The 14,951-nt window shown below is 35.6% G+C and overlaps 5 protein-coding genes across 6 annotated transcripts; 1 reads left to right on the forward strand and 4 right to left on the reverse strand.

Moving 5' to 3' along the window:
• Nucleotides 1-205: 205 nt before the first annotated feature.
• LOC119634779 (histone-lysine N-methyltransferase PR-Set7) lies at nt 206-4,684 on the forward strand. Of its 2 annotated transcripts, none has more exons than XM_038029147.1 (3): nt 206-812; nt 894-1,224; nt 1,315-4,684. In XM_038029147.1, the coding sequence occupies exons 2-3, from the start codon at nt 957-959 to the stop codon at nt 3,177-3,179; spliced, it is 2,133 nt and encodes a 710-aa protein (XP_037885075.1). In that variant the 5' UTR covers nt 206-812; nt 894-956; the 3' UTR covers nt 3,180-4,684. The 2 variants fall into 2 exon arrangements, with proteins under 2 accessions (XP_037885075.1, XP_037885074.1); XM_038029146.1 differs by having other exon boundaries at nt 206-808.
• A 2,121-nt stretch (nt 4,685-6,805) lies between these two features.
• Nucleotides 6,806-8,363, reverse strand: LOC119634795 (mitochondrial dicarboxylate carrier-like). Its single transcript, XM_038029178.1, has 4 exons — nt 8,120-8,363; nt 7,818-8,055; nt 7,328-7,460; nt 6,806-7,260 (listed from the first exon to the last, which is right to left on the reverse strand). Exons 1-4 carry the CDS (start codon nt 8,289-8,291, stop codon nt 6,940-6,942), a joined length of 864 nt encoding a protein of 287 aa, XP_037885106.1. The 5' UTR covers nt 8,292-8,363; the 3' UTR covers nt 6,806-6,939.
• A 2,093-nt stretch (nt 8,364-10,456) lies between these two features.
• LOC119634546 (mitochondrial dicarboxylate carrier-like) lies at nt 10,457-11,543 on the reverse strand. Its single transcript, XM_038028774.1, has 3 exons — nt 11,131-11,543; nt 10,936-11,068; nt 10,457-10,777 (listed from the first exon to the last, which is right to left on the reverse strand). The coding sequence occupies exons 1-3, from the start codon at nt 11,541-11,543 to the stop codon at nt 10,457-10,459; spliced, it is 867 nt and encodes a 288-aa protein (XP_037884702.1).
• A 1,812-nt stretch (nt 11,544-13,355) lies between these two features.
• On the reverse strand, nt 13,356-13,810 carry LOC119634553 (mitochondrial dicarboxylate carrier-like). Its single transcript, XM_038028784.1, has 2 exons — nt 13,769-13,810; nt 13,356-13,697 (listed from the first exon to the last, which is right to left on the reverse strand). Exons 1-2 carry the CDS (start codon nt 13,808-13,810, stop codon nt 13,356-13,358), a joined length of 384 nt encoding a protein of 127 aa, XP_037884712.1.
• Nucleotides 13,763-14,378, reverse strand: LOC119634554 (mitochondrial dicarboxylate carrier-like). The gene has a single exon (XM_038028785.1). It carries the CDS (start codon nt 14,376-14,378, stop codon nt 13,962-13,964), a length of 417 nt encoding a protein of 138 aa, XP_037884713.1. The 3' UTR covers nt 13,763-13,961.
• Nucleotides 14,379-14,951: the final 573 nt, after the last annotated feature.

Below are 14,951 nucleotides of genomic sequence, written 5' to 3' on the forward strand. Positions count from 1 at the left end.
TTTTACTTTTCCCTAAATCGAGATCAATTATTTGGTTACTATGACAACACTGTGAGGCTATGACAGGATTGCTTTGACTATCAAAAGTTTGGTAATATAATTAAGAAGAAATTTATGTTGTGATTTTGCAAAATTGAAAAATCTAAAAAAGTTGAGGAATAATTGTTAAGATTATTTGTGCATGAAACCTTTAATGAGTGTTTGTGGCTTCCTTTAAAAAATAATGTCTGTTGAAACTCTGTTTTTATGAAAAAAACTGCTTATGCAGATGGTTTGGTTGCAGATTAGATGGTTGTCTTTGCCTGTTTGTAATCTTCACACGCGGATTAATTTTGTAGAAAAAAGAGAAAAAAGCATAATTTAGAAAAGTAAAAACGGCGCGGAAAATTAATAAAATATCCTTACAAATTACAAAATATTATAGAAATATTGATAAAAATTATTACTAAGTAAATATTTACCTTGAATGCGTTGCAAAATTGCCTCTGTATGTATAAAAATTATTAAGAGAAAAGTTTTTTTTTTTTTAATACGGCACAGTGGCGGTCGATTAGTTAAACGAGACAGGTCAAGCATAAAGGAAAAAAAGCAAACTTAGAAAAAAGTTATCACTACAAATAGTGGTATTAAAGCAAACATGATTGTGGTTAGTTGATGTTTAGAAAAATGTAAAAGAAGTCGAAAGCTTACTACAAGTGTAGATACATTTATGAAGATGTTAATTATACCATAATTAAAATCCTATGACATTTTCCTTCATAAGAAAAAAAAAAAATAATTAGAAGGAATCCCACGCAACTGTCAATCAGTACGTAAGCAAATTTGCTAATAGCAGCTGGTCTATTGTTCTAGTTTTTTTACTTTTTTTTTTTTGTTTTTTTTTATTATAAAAGACATACGCGATTGTGATTGAGTTTGACTAACGCATTTCTTAAGAGTGAGGCTACTAAAGCACAATGGTACGACGTCGGGCTTCTAAAACGACGAGCAATCAGGCAACTAACAACAGCGGTAATAGCAATGGAGTTAATAATATTGCTCCTGCAACACATTTGCTGCAAGAAGATCAAAATTTCGCCAGCCCAAAGAGGAAAGATAGTAAAATTGAAGAGAATGCCATTAGTTGCAACGGTATAGTCAGTGGTCGTAGTAAAACGAAGGATTCTAGTTCAAATAAAATTAAAAATGAGCGCGGCAGTGGCGCAATCAGTAATACATTTATAGGTTTGTACTCCGAATAACCTCAGATTTAAATTGATTATCAATATATTTACTTAAATTGTACTTAATTCATTTGCATGGTTCGTCTTGAAGGAGGCTCTTCAGCCACACGTTCGCAGACTCGTCCTATAGAGAATTTTTTCAGACCTGCCAAAAAACAATACAATCAAAATAACTCAATTGATTCGACGCAAGAATCGAAACTGAATATTCATCCTACTTTGTCGGCTTCTTTGTCGTCGTCGCATCATCAACTTGGTAGCCATTCATTTGAAAATTTAATGGCGACCTCATACTGCCTGTATGATCTATGCGAGGATACGAATGACAGTGAACAAACGGATTTATCCGATGAACCGCCTGCATTACTTGAGCCTCCCACAATGGCCTTCCGTACAGACAGTTATGCTACCGCCTTAGACTTCTCTAATCATCGTGCGTCAACGCGAGTTGATAGTCATTCATCTTCACATAGTAGTTCAAATACGAGTGCCACCGAAAATATTTTTCTTCAAGAACCAGTTTTAACCTTGAATGTAGACAAATCACCGAATCAGGCCTCGTCCATTAAAATTAACAAGACTTTAGAGGTCGAACCAAAATTCGCCTCACCCACATCTTTGGCGACTTCAGTTCTAAATGGCTGTTTCAATCATATTGTTACGCTAGACGGTACGTCGTCAAAATTGGACTCGAAATATAGGCCGTATGGGAGCGGTCATGAATATGCCTTAATGATGCTGCCTGAAAATGACAATAGTTCATGTGACAGCGGTGTGGCTTTTGTCACTTTCTCTTCATCAACTTCCCATGAAAATAGCAATCAAAACTCGCCGGCTTTAACAGCGATCAATAATAGTCGTCGACGCAAACCGGCTACACCACATCGTATTTTATGTCCTTCACCTATAAAGGTCGGGCAAAGACTAGTATCCCCCTTAAGTTCACCATCCACACGCAAAATTGTTACCGGCCTCTCACCTCGCAAATCTCAAAGACATTTAACTACTACGACGGCAACCGGTAACGCTGGTACAACTGCCATCAGTAATAAAATTAGTAAGACTCGAAGAAGACTGAATGGTCACAAAGAAGAAGCGCCTTATACTACATCACCTTATCATCATTATCAAGAACTTAAAGAAGAGATTGATGGAGATCTCGATGTCATTTTATTAGATGATCTAGAGGAAGAAAAGTGTGAACCCGTTAATTCGTGTAAATCAATCTTCGGCGGCACTAAATGTGCAGGCGGAAATACACAAAATCCTGTCGGCTCTATGGTTAATTATGCCGCAATCGTTGATAATAAAAATAAAGCAGCAAGCAAATCAATTAAGCCAACTAAAACTCAGACCCGAATAAAATATACAGTTCAAAAACCAGCTTTTAGGCAGCAAGGTGCTCAATCAACGGCTTATAATAATGGAAATCGGGAGATAACTGAATGCTTCCCCGTACGTCGTAGCGTGCGCAAGACTAAAACTGCCGTTAAGGAAGAGATGATGCGAAATCTAGAACAGGCCATATTAGAAGAACGTTGTGATGGCCTGAAGATAGCCTACTTTGAGGGAAAAGGACGTGGCGTGATTGCTGAACGTCGTTTTCAACGTGGTGAATTTGTTATCGAATATGTAGGCGATTTGATTTCCACGACCGAGGCCGCTGAACGTGAAAAGCTATATGCTTTGGACGAGAGCGCCGGCTGCTATATGTATTATTTTAAACATAAAAACCAGCAGTATTGTATCGATGCCACCGAAGACACCGGCAAATTGGGACGTTTAGTTAATCATTCACGTAACGGCAATTTAATGACCAAAGTAGTTGTCGTTAAGCAAATTCCTCATCTGGTACTTATAGCAAAAGATGACATAGAAGCCGGTGAAGAATTATGCTACGATTATGGCGATCGATCTAAGGAATCACTTTTACATCATCCCTGGTTGGCTTTTTAGAAGGAGCGCCCAATAAAAATAGAAAGCAAGTGCTGCACTAATGCGAATTTAAACAATAACAAAAACGGCAAAATTATTAATAATTGTAATTATAAGTACCCATCAGCAATTTTGGAAAAACTCTACATGCAATGGATTGGAAACAAGAGTAGCAGCACAAGTTAGTTAGAGAAGAGAAATTTGAATACACATCTGCATGTAACTTGACGCAAAGCACTCAATTGAGATGCTTTTTCTTTTTCCACATTTTTCACTAACAGAAAGCGATGAGAAATTTCTCTTTGTCTAAGTTGTGTTGTGCATGCATAATGAATCCTAAGAATAAGTTAAATTTATAAATAACGTTTAGCAAAGTTGTAAAGGCGACCGTAGCGCAATTTTACGTTTCAACTTTTCTTCATCTTCAATTAACCAATGATGCTTCACATGTTCGTTTCAACACGAGAAGAAACGATAAAGAAAAAGTCTTCATTTAAATGTCTAGATCTAAAGACAGAAAAATCACCAATAATTGAATTAACGATAATCTAAGGATGAACAAATGCTTGCTTAAGAAAAGAGAAGTTTGCGGTATAAAAAAAAAAAAAAAGAAAAAAAAAATATTTCATATGTATTTAGATGATATTGAGATAAAGAAAAAATTGTTATACATTTACTAGAAATTAAGCAGAAAAAAAAAAAACAAAACAAAGATTATACTCGTTAGGAATTAGGCCCTGATTAAAGCAGATTTTCAACATACTCACCACCAAAGGGGATCTTCACTTACAAAGACATCAATCGATTTGAGAAATCTGGAAGTACGTAACAGAGACTCTCTTAACTCTTAACTTATTTGTATACATAGATATTTATAAACAATTAGCTTTTGTTCTATACGATTGATTGATTGATTGATTAATATTTTCCAGAAAAAGAAAAAACAAATCGTGCAAGAAAAGACGTCTTGTAATCACAAGAGCATTACGCTCTTATCTGTACTGCCTGATTTATACGTTATTAGAAAAGTTTAGTCCTCGAGGATAACTTAACTTTAAAACTTGAACCAATCATTTGAGTAAAGTTTCGAATGAAATGAGAATTGCTTTGAATTTGATTTTCCTTAGCCTCTGGTAGAAACATAAAGAAACCACTTCAGCGAAAGTGAAATTTCCGTTCAAGGCGGCGGGACAGCCAAGTTGAACAGTCCGGCTGTCCATCCGCCGAGAATTTATTTGAAATTTATCTTGCTGAGCATCATTCAGAAAGTGAAATTTCAGTTCAAGGCAACGGGACAGCGAAATTGATCGGTCCGTCCGACCGCCCAGCTCGACGTTTAACGAAGAGTTTCCTTATCAGCATGTGAACTTTTTAAATATTTTTTCACAGTTTGTAAAAAGTTCAAAAATTTGGATTTGCAAACAGCTTGAAAGCTTTCCAAAAACAACATGAAACTTCAATGTTGCGAACTGATCTGCCATTTTTATTTATTAATTTTCTCTTTTTATTTGAAAGTAGTTTGTGAATGTTTGGCAAACTTATGAACACCTAGTGGGAGTTTTAACGTTTTTTTTCTTGTGAAATCATTTTGAAATCTCATCTCATTTCATTCGAAGAAACGATTATTACTAAAAAAGAGAGAAAAAAAAAAAAACAAATCCGCTTAAGGTGGTGGATATCAAAGTTTCGCTTTAAGGCGAAAATAGTTTTCATGTATGCTTTTAATTTAATCTTTACAGTCAATTCAAGCCCAACCGTGCTTTCCATGTTATTGTTTAAACACGGTCTGGTACCTTCTTGCTCTTCTTGCTCGTTGCCCTTTATATAAATAACATAAATAACATTTATATTTATTAATTACAATTATTATTATGTTTAAATTAGATGAATTTTTCTTGTCCAACGATATTTTTTCTCTTTTTTACTTTGTAGCACTATCGACCCCACCCATAGGACTCTGCTTAAAACTTAAAAGTTAGTCATTTTCTTCCTCCCACCCCCACCCCCCATCCCCCAACAGTTACACATAAAAAGAATAAACCTTACTCTCCTTTTTCCGCATCACAATTATATATAAAAAAAAAAAATGCAGAAGGGAAACAACAAACTCATTTATAAAAATCTACTGTTCCAGATTATAGGCGCACTGATAAAAACAAAAAAATCAAGTATGAATAGAAATAGAAATTTTTAAATGTACAACAACAACAAACACTCTCAAATATTGCATAATTTAGAACAAAATACTTTTCTGAAAGTCTTCAACATGTGTGTGTGTGTGTGGAAGTGTAAGTGCGTGCGTGCGTGCGTGTGTGTGTAAGTGTATGTGTGTTAGCAAACGGAAGAAAGTAAGAAATGGTTTCACTTTCTTTTTCATAAATGAATAAAAAATTGTAGCGCCTTTCATAGACAAGACTCGTTATTATTGTCTCCCCCGCCCCCCATCTCTCGCTCAATTTCGGTAGTCTTAATAGTTGCATTGTCAAGCCGTAAGGCTCACTTTTTCTTTTTTTTAAATCAATCATAAAACTTAAGAAAGATATATTTTATAATTTATTGTTTTTTAGTTGTTTATTTATTTTTAATTTTTCTTTTTTTTTTCTTTTTGCACTTTATACACTAACTTGCGTGGTTTGTTCGTTTAGAAATCTTTAGTTATTTTATTGAAACTTAAAATTAAAGAAAACACTTTACATATACTTTTTGCGTTGTTTCTAAGCACAAATATTAATAAATAAAGACAAAATATTGAATTCTTTTGAATATTTTACATTTCTTCTCTGCCTTGGTCACCGCCTCGAAAACCTATGACGAAGATATTCGGAGATTTTCTAATGTGTTTTACCAAAGTATTAAAAAGGATCGGCCACTTTAAAGGAGTCGTAATATATCCCACAATCTTGACAATACGATTGTAACTGCAATGAGGAGAAGTTTATTTATGCCCTTCTGCTATACCACTTGAGACTGAAGGCATACCCATCTTTTATTCACATTGTCTGTCCGTTCGTCCATGTATTTTTATGTTCAACATATAGCTTGGAATTTTTGAGATATTTCCTTTCATTTAACTACGAACGCTATTGAAAATGATTCGAATCGGTCCACTTTTTCGACCACTCTTCTTGCACCTTACTTTGAAACGTCATTATAAGGAATAACATTCCAATTTGTTTTCAGAATTTCTCGACAAAAGTCGCTGAGTAATAGGATCTTGACACTCTTCATAGGTATGAAAAAGTTGGTTCGACTGAACCCGTTTTCTCAACCTCCCACGGATAAGTCTATTTTCTAGAGTCTAAGAAATAAAGGAGTTATTATGAAAAACCTATAAGGGAGGGTAAGTTTATTTTCTATTTTTTTTTTTTTTTTGAAGGAAACTGAAAAATAACAAAATTTGGATCACGTTATGAGCTGTTTCGGGGATCCTCCAATATGCAGGTCCTTATGAAAATTGTGTGTAATTTTTAAAAAAATGGTCTTTGTATAGACTATAGCCAATTTAAGATCGTTGTAAGCGAAGGCCTATGTTGGCCGCAATGACCTTGCGAATGAAACACACAAGTGCTCATAAGCAGGGCTCTTACGATTAACCTAAATTTCTTGATTATGCAGCATTTGCTTAGAAGCATAAGAAACGTTTGTAGTGGCAATTAAAAAAAAAAAAGCTTTGTTTTTAAAGTTTAATGAATCGAGCGGTTGTTGGTGACCATTACTGGATGCAGCTTAATTTTTTTACTTAGCTCCTATTGATCGATTTGAAAGTAGTAATAGTGAACGATTAATCGGCATTGACTGGCGGACAGCCGAAATGCAATCGCAATTGTTCCATCATTAGAAAAGTTAAAACTGTATGGGGACCGATGCGGGCAAAAGCTGGTATGAAACCTTTATAAAACCCGAAAGGCCCGATTCTTCCAATATGCGTAATAACGGAAAGATATGAGTCATATTCGCCAGCTTTAGCATTCATTAAGCGTGTCTTTACAACATCCAACGGTTGAGTTGCCAGAGTGGCACAACCTCCAGAAGTTAGCGAGCATGTAAAATGGACGCCAACATTATCATCGAAATGAAGCTCCCGCAGCAGATAGCCTTTACTCTATTATTAACAAAAGTGAAAAACATCAGCTTTTATAAAAGGAAAGAATTCTTGTTAGTAGCTTTACAATGTCGTAGACAAGATTTTGACTAATGGTAAGAAGCATTCCTCGACCGATTGCCACAGGAGCACCAGTCAAAAGTTTACGTGCGCCCTCCTCTTGTATAATTCGCAAAAAGCCATCAAAAACGTGCTTATAACTGAAAAGAAATTTACGGTTAATAAGAAGAAAGATGTTATTGAACGAGAAGCCTATTGGAAGAAATTAATTAAAGAACAATTAAAAAAGATCAACTCAAACAAACTTAGACAAAGCGCAAAGGACGCGAACGATGGACTTTTCTCAAGAGAAAAATAGGAATAAAATTTCTTTACATATAATGAAGACATTTACGAGCGTAGAGTAAGTGATCTGCAAAATCTATTTTTATGCTTATGCATTTCGTTCGGCTAAGGTGCGTTAGAATCTACGCAAGTCTTTAATCGCTCGATTTCAGTAGTACTACGCGCTTGAAAGGGCTCGCGGTAAGCGAAATGCCTTCGCTTAATTCACTTACTTTCGCTGCTGGCCTGCCGGTAATTTTATATCGTTTTGCATGCGAACATTTACTACATCGGTTGGAGCACCTGTCAAACCGCCAAGAAACCCGGCACCCATCGCCAACGCGATTGAATGTGATACTTTGCTTGAATCGATGTGGCGTTTGCCAGTTTCGTAGATACCGAAACGTGTCATAGTAGATGTTAACTGTCTTACAATCGAAGCGGAAATGCCTTGATAAAACCCCAATAAACCTGAATATAAGCAAATGATCTCAGTATAACGGTATATTTCATTTCAAAAACGATGACTTCATACCGCCATTTTCATAAATATTTACTATAGTTTGCCATAAAGATTTCTTCGGTAGTTGCTGAGTTTGCAAATGAACCTTTATTAGGTCCAAAGGGTGAGTTACGCTTACTGCTGCGGCACTGGATAGGCCACCGAAATACCACCGTGAACTTCTCCTTTGACTTTCCATCAACATTTATAATATCATTATTCAAAATTTGTTATGATAACATTTTCTTTGGCATTTGAAATTATTTTTTTCCCCATATTGAGGCGATGATGATAAAATACTCGATATATTTGTTGAAATCGATAGAGTGTGGGATAGACAGTCCCTATGTTTAACGTCTACTCTTGCCTTGACACCTTCATCGAACGTGTTCTGCAAACTCATTGCGATTTCCGGAACCCCCCAGGCTAGTCTTAAAACTGGAGATCCAGAAACGGAAGTCTGAGTATCATTCAAACTTTCCCCTCTGGACAAGACAAGGCCTATAATGCACCTCTGATCATTTAATGCCCTAACGTTCCGGCATAATCCGAGCCGCCAAGAATACGCCCGAAGCGGTGTGCATTGAAGCAATAGGTTGAAGAAAGCGTAATATTGAAGCATGATCGAGAACGATCCCAATACCGATACGATCGTAGGATGGTCTAGGATTAGGACTTAATAAATCGAGGCACAATATTTGAAAACGTCGAACACAAATTAAAAGTTATCCCATAGATGGCCTCAGAATATGATTTGGGGCTCTTGGAGCATGACGAGAGCGATAGAAAAAATTTAAGAGCATAGTTGTTAACGCTGTAAAGATAACCTCTGCAGGCGATGAAGAACAACTTTCTTTACGAGGAAGATAGAAGTGCCACTTAGGCATCCGGAATATTATGGAGAAATGGCCATTAAGCCATCCAAAAGAGTTGATATTTGTGGACCTGCGGTGTTGCATACATCCGCACAAACTTGATATGCCCTTGTATCCTAAGAGGTAAAAGAAGTAGAAGGCATAAGATAAAGATTGATTTTGCCGCCACTCGAGCAAGGTATTTAACAAATAATTCTCCGTACGACGTTCATCTTTTCTCGTATTCGAAGTAATCGATTCGTGCTGTGGAAGAAAATTCGAGCATGGACATGAATTCAAAACATAGAAGAATCTAGAAAAAGTGTCTCCGTAACCAGCTTAGTAATGCTATAGAATATTTCAGCGGGTGTATACAACTACAAATGCATTTTGAATACATATGTATATTGATTTAAAATGTATAATTTTTTGATGAAGATTCCCGGTACTTTTATTAGAAAAATATATTTAATTAATTCTTTACTTTTAAATATATTGCTGTATAAACAAACATATTTACAAGTCTTACAAAAATTTCTAGTAAGAGTAAGACCACAATATATCAAGTAAAAAACATGAATAATAAACATTTGCCACATTATATATAAGGTCTGATTCTAATAGCTCTTAAAAGACAGCAATTCAAAGGTAAGATTGGATTCTGATACCCCTTCGGTTCGCAGCAAGCAAGAATAAAGTCTGAAGAAAAATTCCCTTAGTAACTATTCCTGGCCGCCTTTTTTATAATTTTTTTCCCTAACGAGTAAAAGTAACCAGTGACTTCCCTATTATATTCGATTCTCTTTGATTTTATTCCCAATGGCTTTAAGCTTCCAAAGCATTTAGTTGACGTCGTCAGACAAGCTATCGAAATTTTTTCGCAATTCTTCTGGGGTCATAAGAGTAATAATAGTGTGCGGATCCAAACGGAGAAATGAAGGTGTATAGCTCTTGAGAAAGGCTAATGAACCTTCGCGAGCGGTAGCTTCGACAATACGGTCCTGCCCATGAAACGCCGACTTTTTGCTTGGGCAGATATCAAAGAGACAGCGAGACAGACATGGTTAGGGCTAACGCCTGTCCGCGCAACAAATTTCAATTTCTTCGAAATATCTAAAATATTGCGACAAATAGTTCAAACCCCGTAAGTCGATGTAGACAGTGGTGAATATGTGTTCGAAATATGTGGATAAAAAAGGTAAATATGACAGAATATCAAAGTATTCCTTACAGATATCACATTCACACTCATATATCGAGATGTTTTCACATTGTCGTTCGGTTTGTCCAAATCCAAATGCCAAATGAAACGCATTTCTTTCAAACCAGACATATTTACCGTCGTTCAGATTGTTCTTTATTGACTCTTTCAAAAAATGAAATTTTCTGGTAATACTCTGGTATCGAGATCGTTTCGTTTATTTAGATTAAAAACATTACATTTATAAATTTACAGATCGGCTCGGACAAAAACATTAATATTAAATAAAATAAACGCAAGGGCTTTAAATTATTATTAATTGACTTCGTCCGGCAAGCGACCAAAGTTTTCTCGCAATTTTTCTACTATCATAAAGGTGATGAGGGTTTGTGGACCTAAACGCAAAAAGGAGGGTAAATAGCCTTTATAGAAGCCTGAAGGACCTTTACAGCCCGTATATCTGATAATTTCTCCTAAGCTCTTGTGTTCCATAGGCCTAGAACTTTGGGAGCGAGTTTTTATGATATCCACCGGTTGAAAGATACTTGTAGAAATAGCAGAGGCAACCATAACGGCCGTGCAGTGGGTAAACCAATTATCTTCGAAATATGGAGTCTTTGTCAACATGATTTTAATCTTGGAAATATAAAAAAAAAAAAAAAATTCCAACATTTTTAATCAGTTTATCCATGATCCAAGGATCAACGCGATTTGCAAAATATTGGTACAGAGTTGTTTTTCGCGTTCTACAATGGAATTCATTTTATAAAATAATATTTTTTTACCTGATTAACGTGGTCGTAAAATGCAGTTTGAGTAATAGTCATTAAGATACTTCTTGAAGTCGCAGTTGTACCTCCCGCAAATAATTTAGTGAAGCCTTCTTCTTTAAACACTCTTCTTATCCCGTCCAAACCATGTTTATACCTAAAGTAAAGGAACAGTTTAGAACATAACTTTCTTTTCTTGCTTCTTTCAACTCCACTTACTTTCTTCTTTGTTCGGGCGGAAAAGCAAGATCGGCTTGCATGCGCACATTAACCATATCTGCTGGGATACCTAAAAAACCACCAATTGTACCCGAGAAACCGGCCAACAGAACTCTGGCTAATAAAGTATCGGTTGGCACATAAGTTTTACCAGTTTCGTAGAGGCCGAAACGTGTTATCGAATAAGTTAGATTTCGTAATACGGACGCGGAAAGCCCTCTGTATAAACCGATGATACCGTGCTCGCGTACAATTTTAATAGTAATTTCGGTTGCAGTCAATTGACCCAATTGAGTTTGAAGAGCAACCTTAATTGTATCCAGTGGATGCGTGCAGCAAGCCGCTCCTGCTGCTGCAATACCGCCAAAGTACCAGCGTACTTGACGCTTGCCCTTATCTTGAGTGGCGGACATGTATATATGCAATTCAACGAGTTTACACACAAAGTGAGCAAAATTATATAGAGTATATAGAGTATTAAAACTGAAACTATGTGTTGGCGTATGATAGAGGATTTGATTGAAACATCCGTCCGTAACGAAAAACTGTAATCTTCATATGCGAGAAGCATTAACAGGCAAAGCTTCTTCTTACGTTTACATCTAAATGAAATTTTGAACGAAGTTGTTATCTCGTAATAATTTTCGATTTAATAGGTTTTTCTTTTCTTTTTTTTTACCAAAATATATTAAGAACAACTTTTCGCTTTACTAGTTTTGTTGATTTGAAACATTTTCGAAATTCCGTCTCAATATATCCAAGAATATTTTCTTAATTTGCTCTTTTAAACTCAAATAATTTTAGAATCAAACTTCTTCTTGTTTTGAATTTTTCCAAATTTTACTGACAACTGCGACAAAACGATTATTATGAATTATGTTGATAAGAACGGTAATGTATTTCAAAACTTTTTCACGATTGTATTAAGTTCTCTATCGAGCTTTATCGGAGGTATTAAATGAGTAGTAACCGTCAATTTTCTTCGTTTACATTTTACTGTTTTGTAAAATATGATTGAAAAGAAAATTTATCGGCGGGCACGGACGATTACCAAAGAAACTACACCACTTCGCGTATATTTTTTTTAAGAAAAATAAAATAGAATAGAAATGGATCCAAATTATGAATTGACTTGGTCGAAATTCAACAAATTTACATATTTTTATCGAAAATCTTATTGTTCTTCATCCACTTTTGCTATATTGTACTAAGAGTTATAGTTTATGTTCACTTAAAGCTTACCATTCATGAGAGCTCTTATTATATAATCTGACTTCCACTTGGTCCAAATTCTACATATCAAATTACTTATACGCACACTTTTGCCATATAAGGCGTTAGTAACCTCTGCCAAATATCTCAAAAAATGCCACCTGCAGATTAAATACGAAGATTAATTTACACACTTTGAACAGACCGAGGGACGGACAAAGTTAAATCGGTTTAAAAAATGATTCTGAATCGATCGATATAATAAAAAGAGAGTTTGCGCTCAGCCCGTCCGTGCACAAATGGAAACTATACAGTCTACCATAATTGGTGTAGGATACAAATCCGGACTTTAGCGAGAGAGGTATTTTTACTTTACCGCAAAGCCGTGTGTATGTGTGTATATCAACTTTATACCAGAATGACTTTAATAAATTAAATTTAATTTTGTATTTTGCGGATCTATTCAGAATCAGTTTTAAAATTGATTTAAATATTCCTACGTCTCTGCATGTCTAACGAAATGATCAGATCACCAATTTTCCAGATATTTTTGGTGATATTTCGCACACTGATACGGTGTCGTCAAAGAAGCATTTCGACCTACCACATGATCGTACAATATATTGCATACTATTGGGTCCCTTCTCATATAAGATTTCCCATTGAACGGGAAGAGTCCTTATATGGCAATAAGGTATAACTTTTAAGATTTTCATGTGTAGACAAATGAAAAATTGTCCATACATAAGTGGTGCAGTATTCATTTTTCCTAAAGCCCTGCTATGCCAACAGTGGGGGATACAAGTTAGGAGAATTATCTCCCCTTCTTTGCGCTCTCCTTCCTACTTCTACTACTTTTTACTTTATTTAGAAATTTCACTTCAAATATTCTACGATATTTATTACTAGGCATTTGAGCAATTTATACCACGCCCATTGGCGCAATAAATATGAAGAATAACTTAAAAGAAAAACAAAATAATTTCAAAGGGTAAGGATTGGTTAACATTTTTCTAAGAATTCGTTTGGTTGACGCCATTGCTCTCATTGGGTAATTTACCGTAATGTTCTAACAATTTGTCTACAATCATAAAGTTGATAAGAATTTGTGGACCTAATCGTAGTGACGCCGGTATGTAGCCTCTCCAAAAAACCCTTTTTCCCTGACTGACCGTGGATTCGTAAACGTCTATCATATTCTTATATGCTCCCTGTTTGGCAGCCATGGAGCGCGCTTTTAAGACATCGATGGGCTGATAAACTGATGTTGTAATACTAGAAACGATCAAAGAAGACAAATATCGTGTAAAATACTCATTGTTGTGAATTCCAATTCGGAGAAGAATTTGTTTAATCTTGAAAGAAAAATAAATCAAAATATATATATAATGAAACAAAAAAAAAAAAAAAACCAAAGCAAGCTTACATCTTCCATTTGATCGAGGAATGCAAGTTGACCAACAGTCATTAAAACAGACCTGCAAGTTGAAAGTCCAACGCCACGGAATAATTTTTTAAAGCCTCCCCGCTGAACCACATGGCGAAGACCTTCGACGGCATTTTTATAGCTACGTAAAAAAAAATTTTCGTAATTTTTTTTCCCCCCTTTTTATTCCCTCTTACTTTCTTCTTTCGTGGTAGGGCAAATTGAGATCGTTTTGCATATGCACGCAGACCATATCAGCAGGACTGCCCACCAAACCACCTATTGTGGCGGCCACACCAGTCAACATGACTTTCTCCGACGTGGTGCGAGTGCATATGTGCGAGTCACAGGTTTCGTAGACACAATATCGTATTCCTGCATTGGACATATTCCGCAACAAGGATCCAGTCAAACCTCTGTATAAGCTCAATATGCCATTTTCACGTATAAGTTTTGAGATTACTCGAGTTGCAGGCAAATTACCCGGACGAGTTTGAAGGACCACCTTAATCGTATCCAATGGAAAGGTTGCTGCCCCCGCAATAACAGCAGCGACACCACCAAAATACCAACGTGGTCGACGGTTCTCTTGGTTTGGTACGAATGACATTTTTTTTTTGTTTTTTGTTTTTAACTAACAGGAAGTGTTTACAAGCCAAAAATATAATTTTTCTTTCTTTTTATTATAAAACTTAGCTTAGCTTTGCAGGACGCGGGACTGCCGCGACATTATTGAAAGAGTTTGTACACCTATGCAAACGATTTTGATCTCGAAATGCTAAATGCGCAGATTCGTAAATTTGTGTCTGCGGACAATTTTCATAAGAAACATTTTTTTAAGAAATTTTAATTTTATATAAATTTATTTCAAAATATGTCGATAATCCCAATAGACATTTCATATAAAAACGTTTAAAAGGGACAGAGAAATATTTACATTCGGGCGTAGCCGATTTTCAACAATGCTTTTAAATGGTTATCAGTGGTAGAAAAAATTTTTTTTTGAAAAAATCATCCACGCCCATTCCATTTCATAGAGCACGAACTTTTACTTTTTTTGTCTTTCTTAGCGTAACGCCTAACCGTGGATGATAGATAACCTCTTGAAGGTTTTGAATTACTGTAAATTTCAATTTCCTTCTCTATAAATAACTTTCCCAGTTATTTGTATAACACGTTGTGT

This window comes from Glossina fuscipes, unplaced genomic scaffold (assembly GCF_014805625.2).
Source record: "Glossina fuscipes isolate IAEA_lab_2018 unplaced genomic scaffold, Yale_Gfus_2 3, whole genome shotgun sequence".
Lineage (NCBI taxonomy): Eukaryota > Metazoa > Arthropoda > Insecta > Diptera > Glossinidae > Glossina > Glossina fuscipes.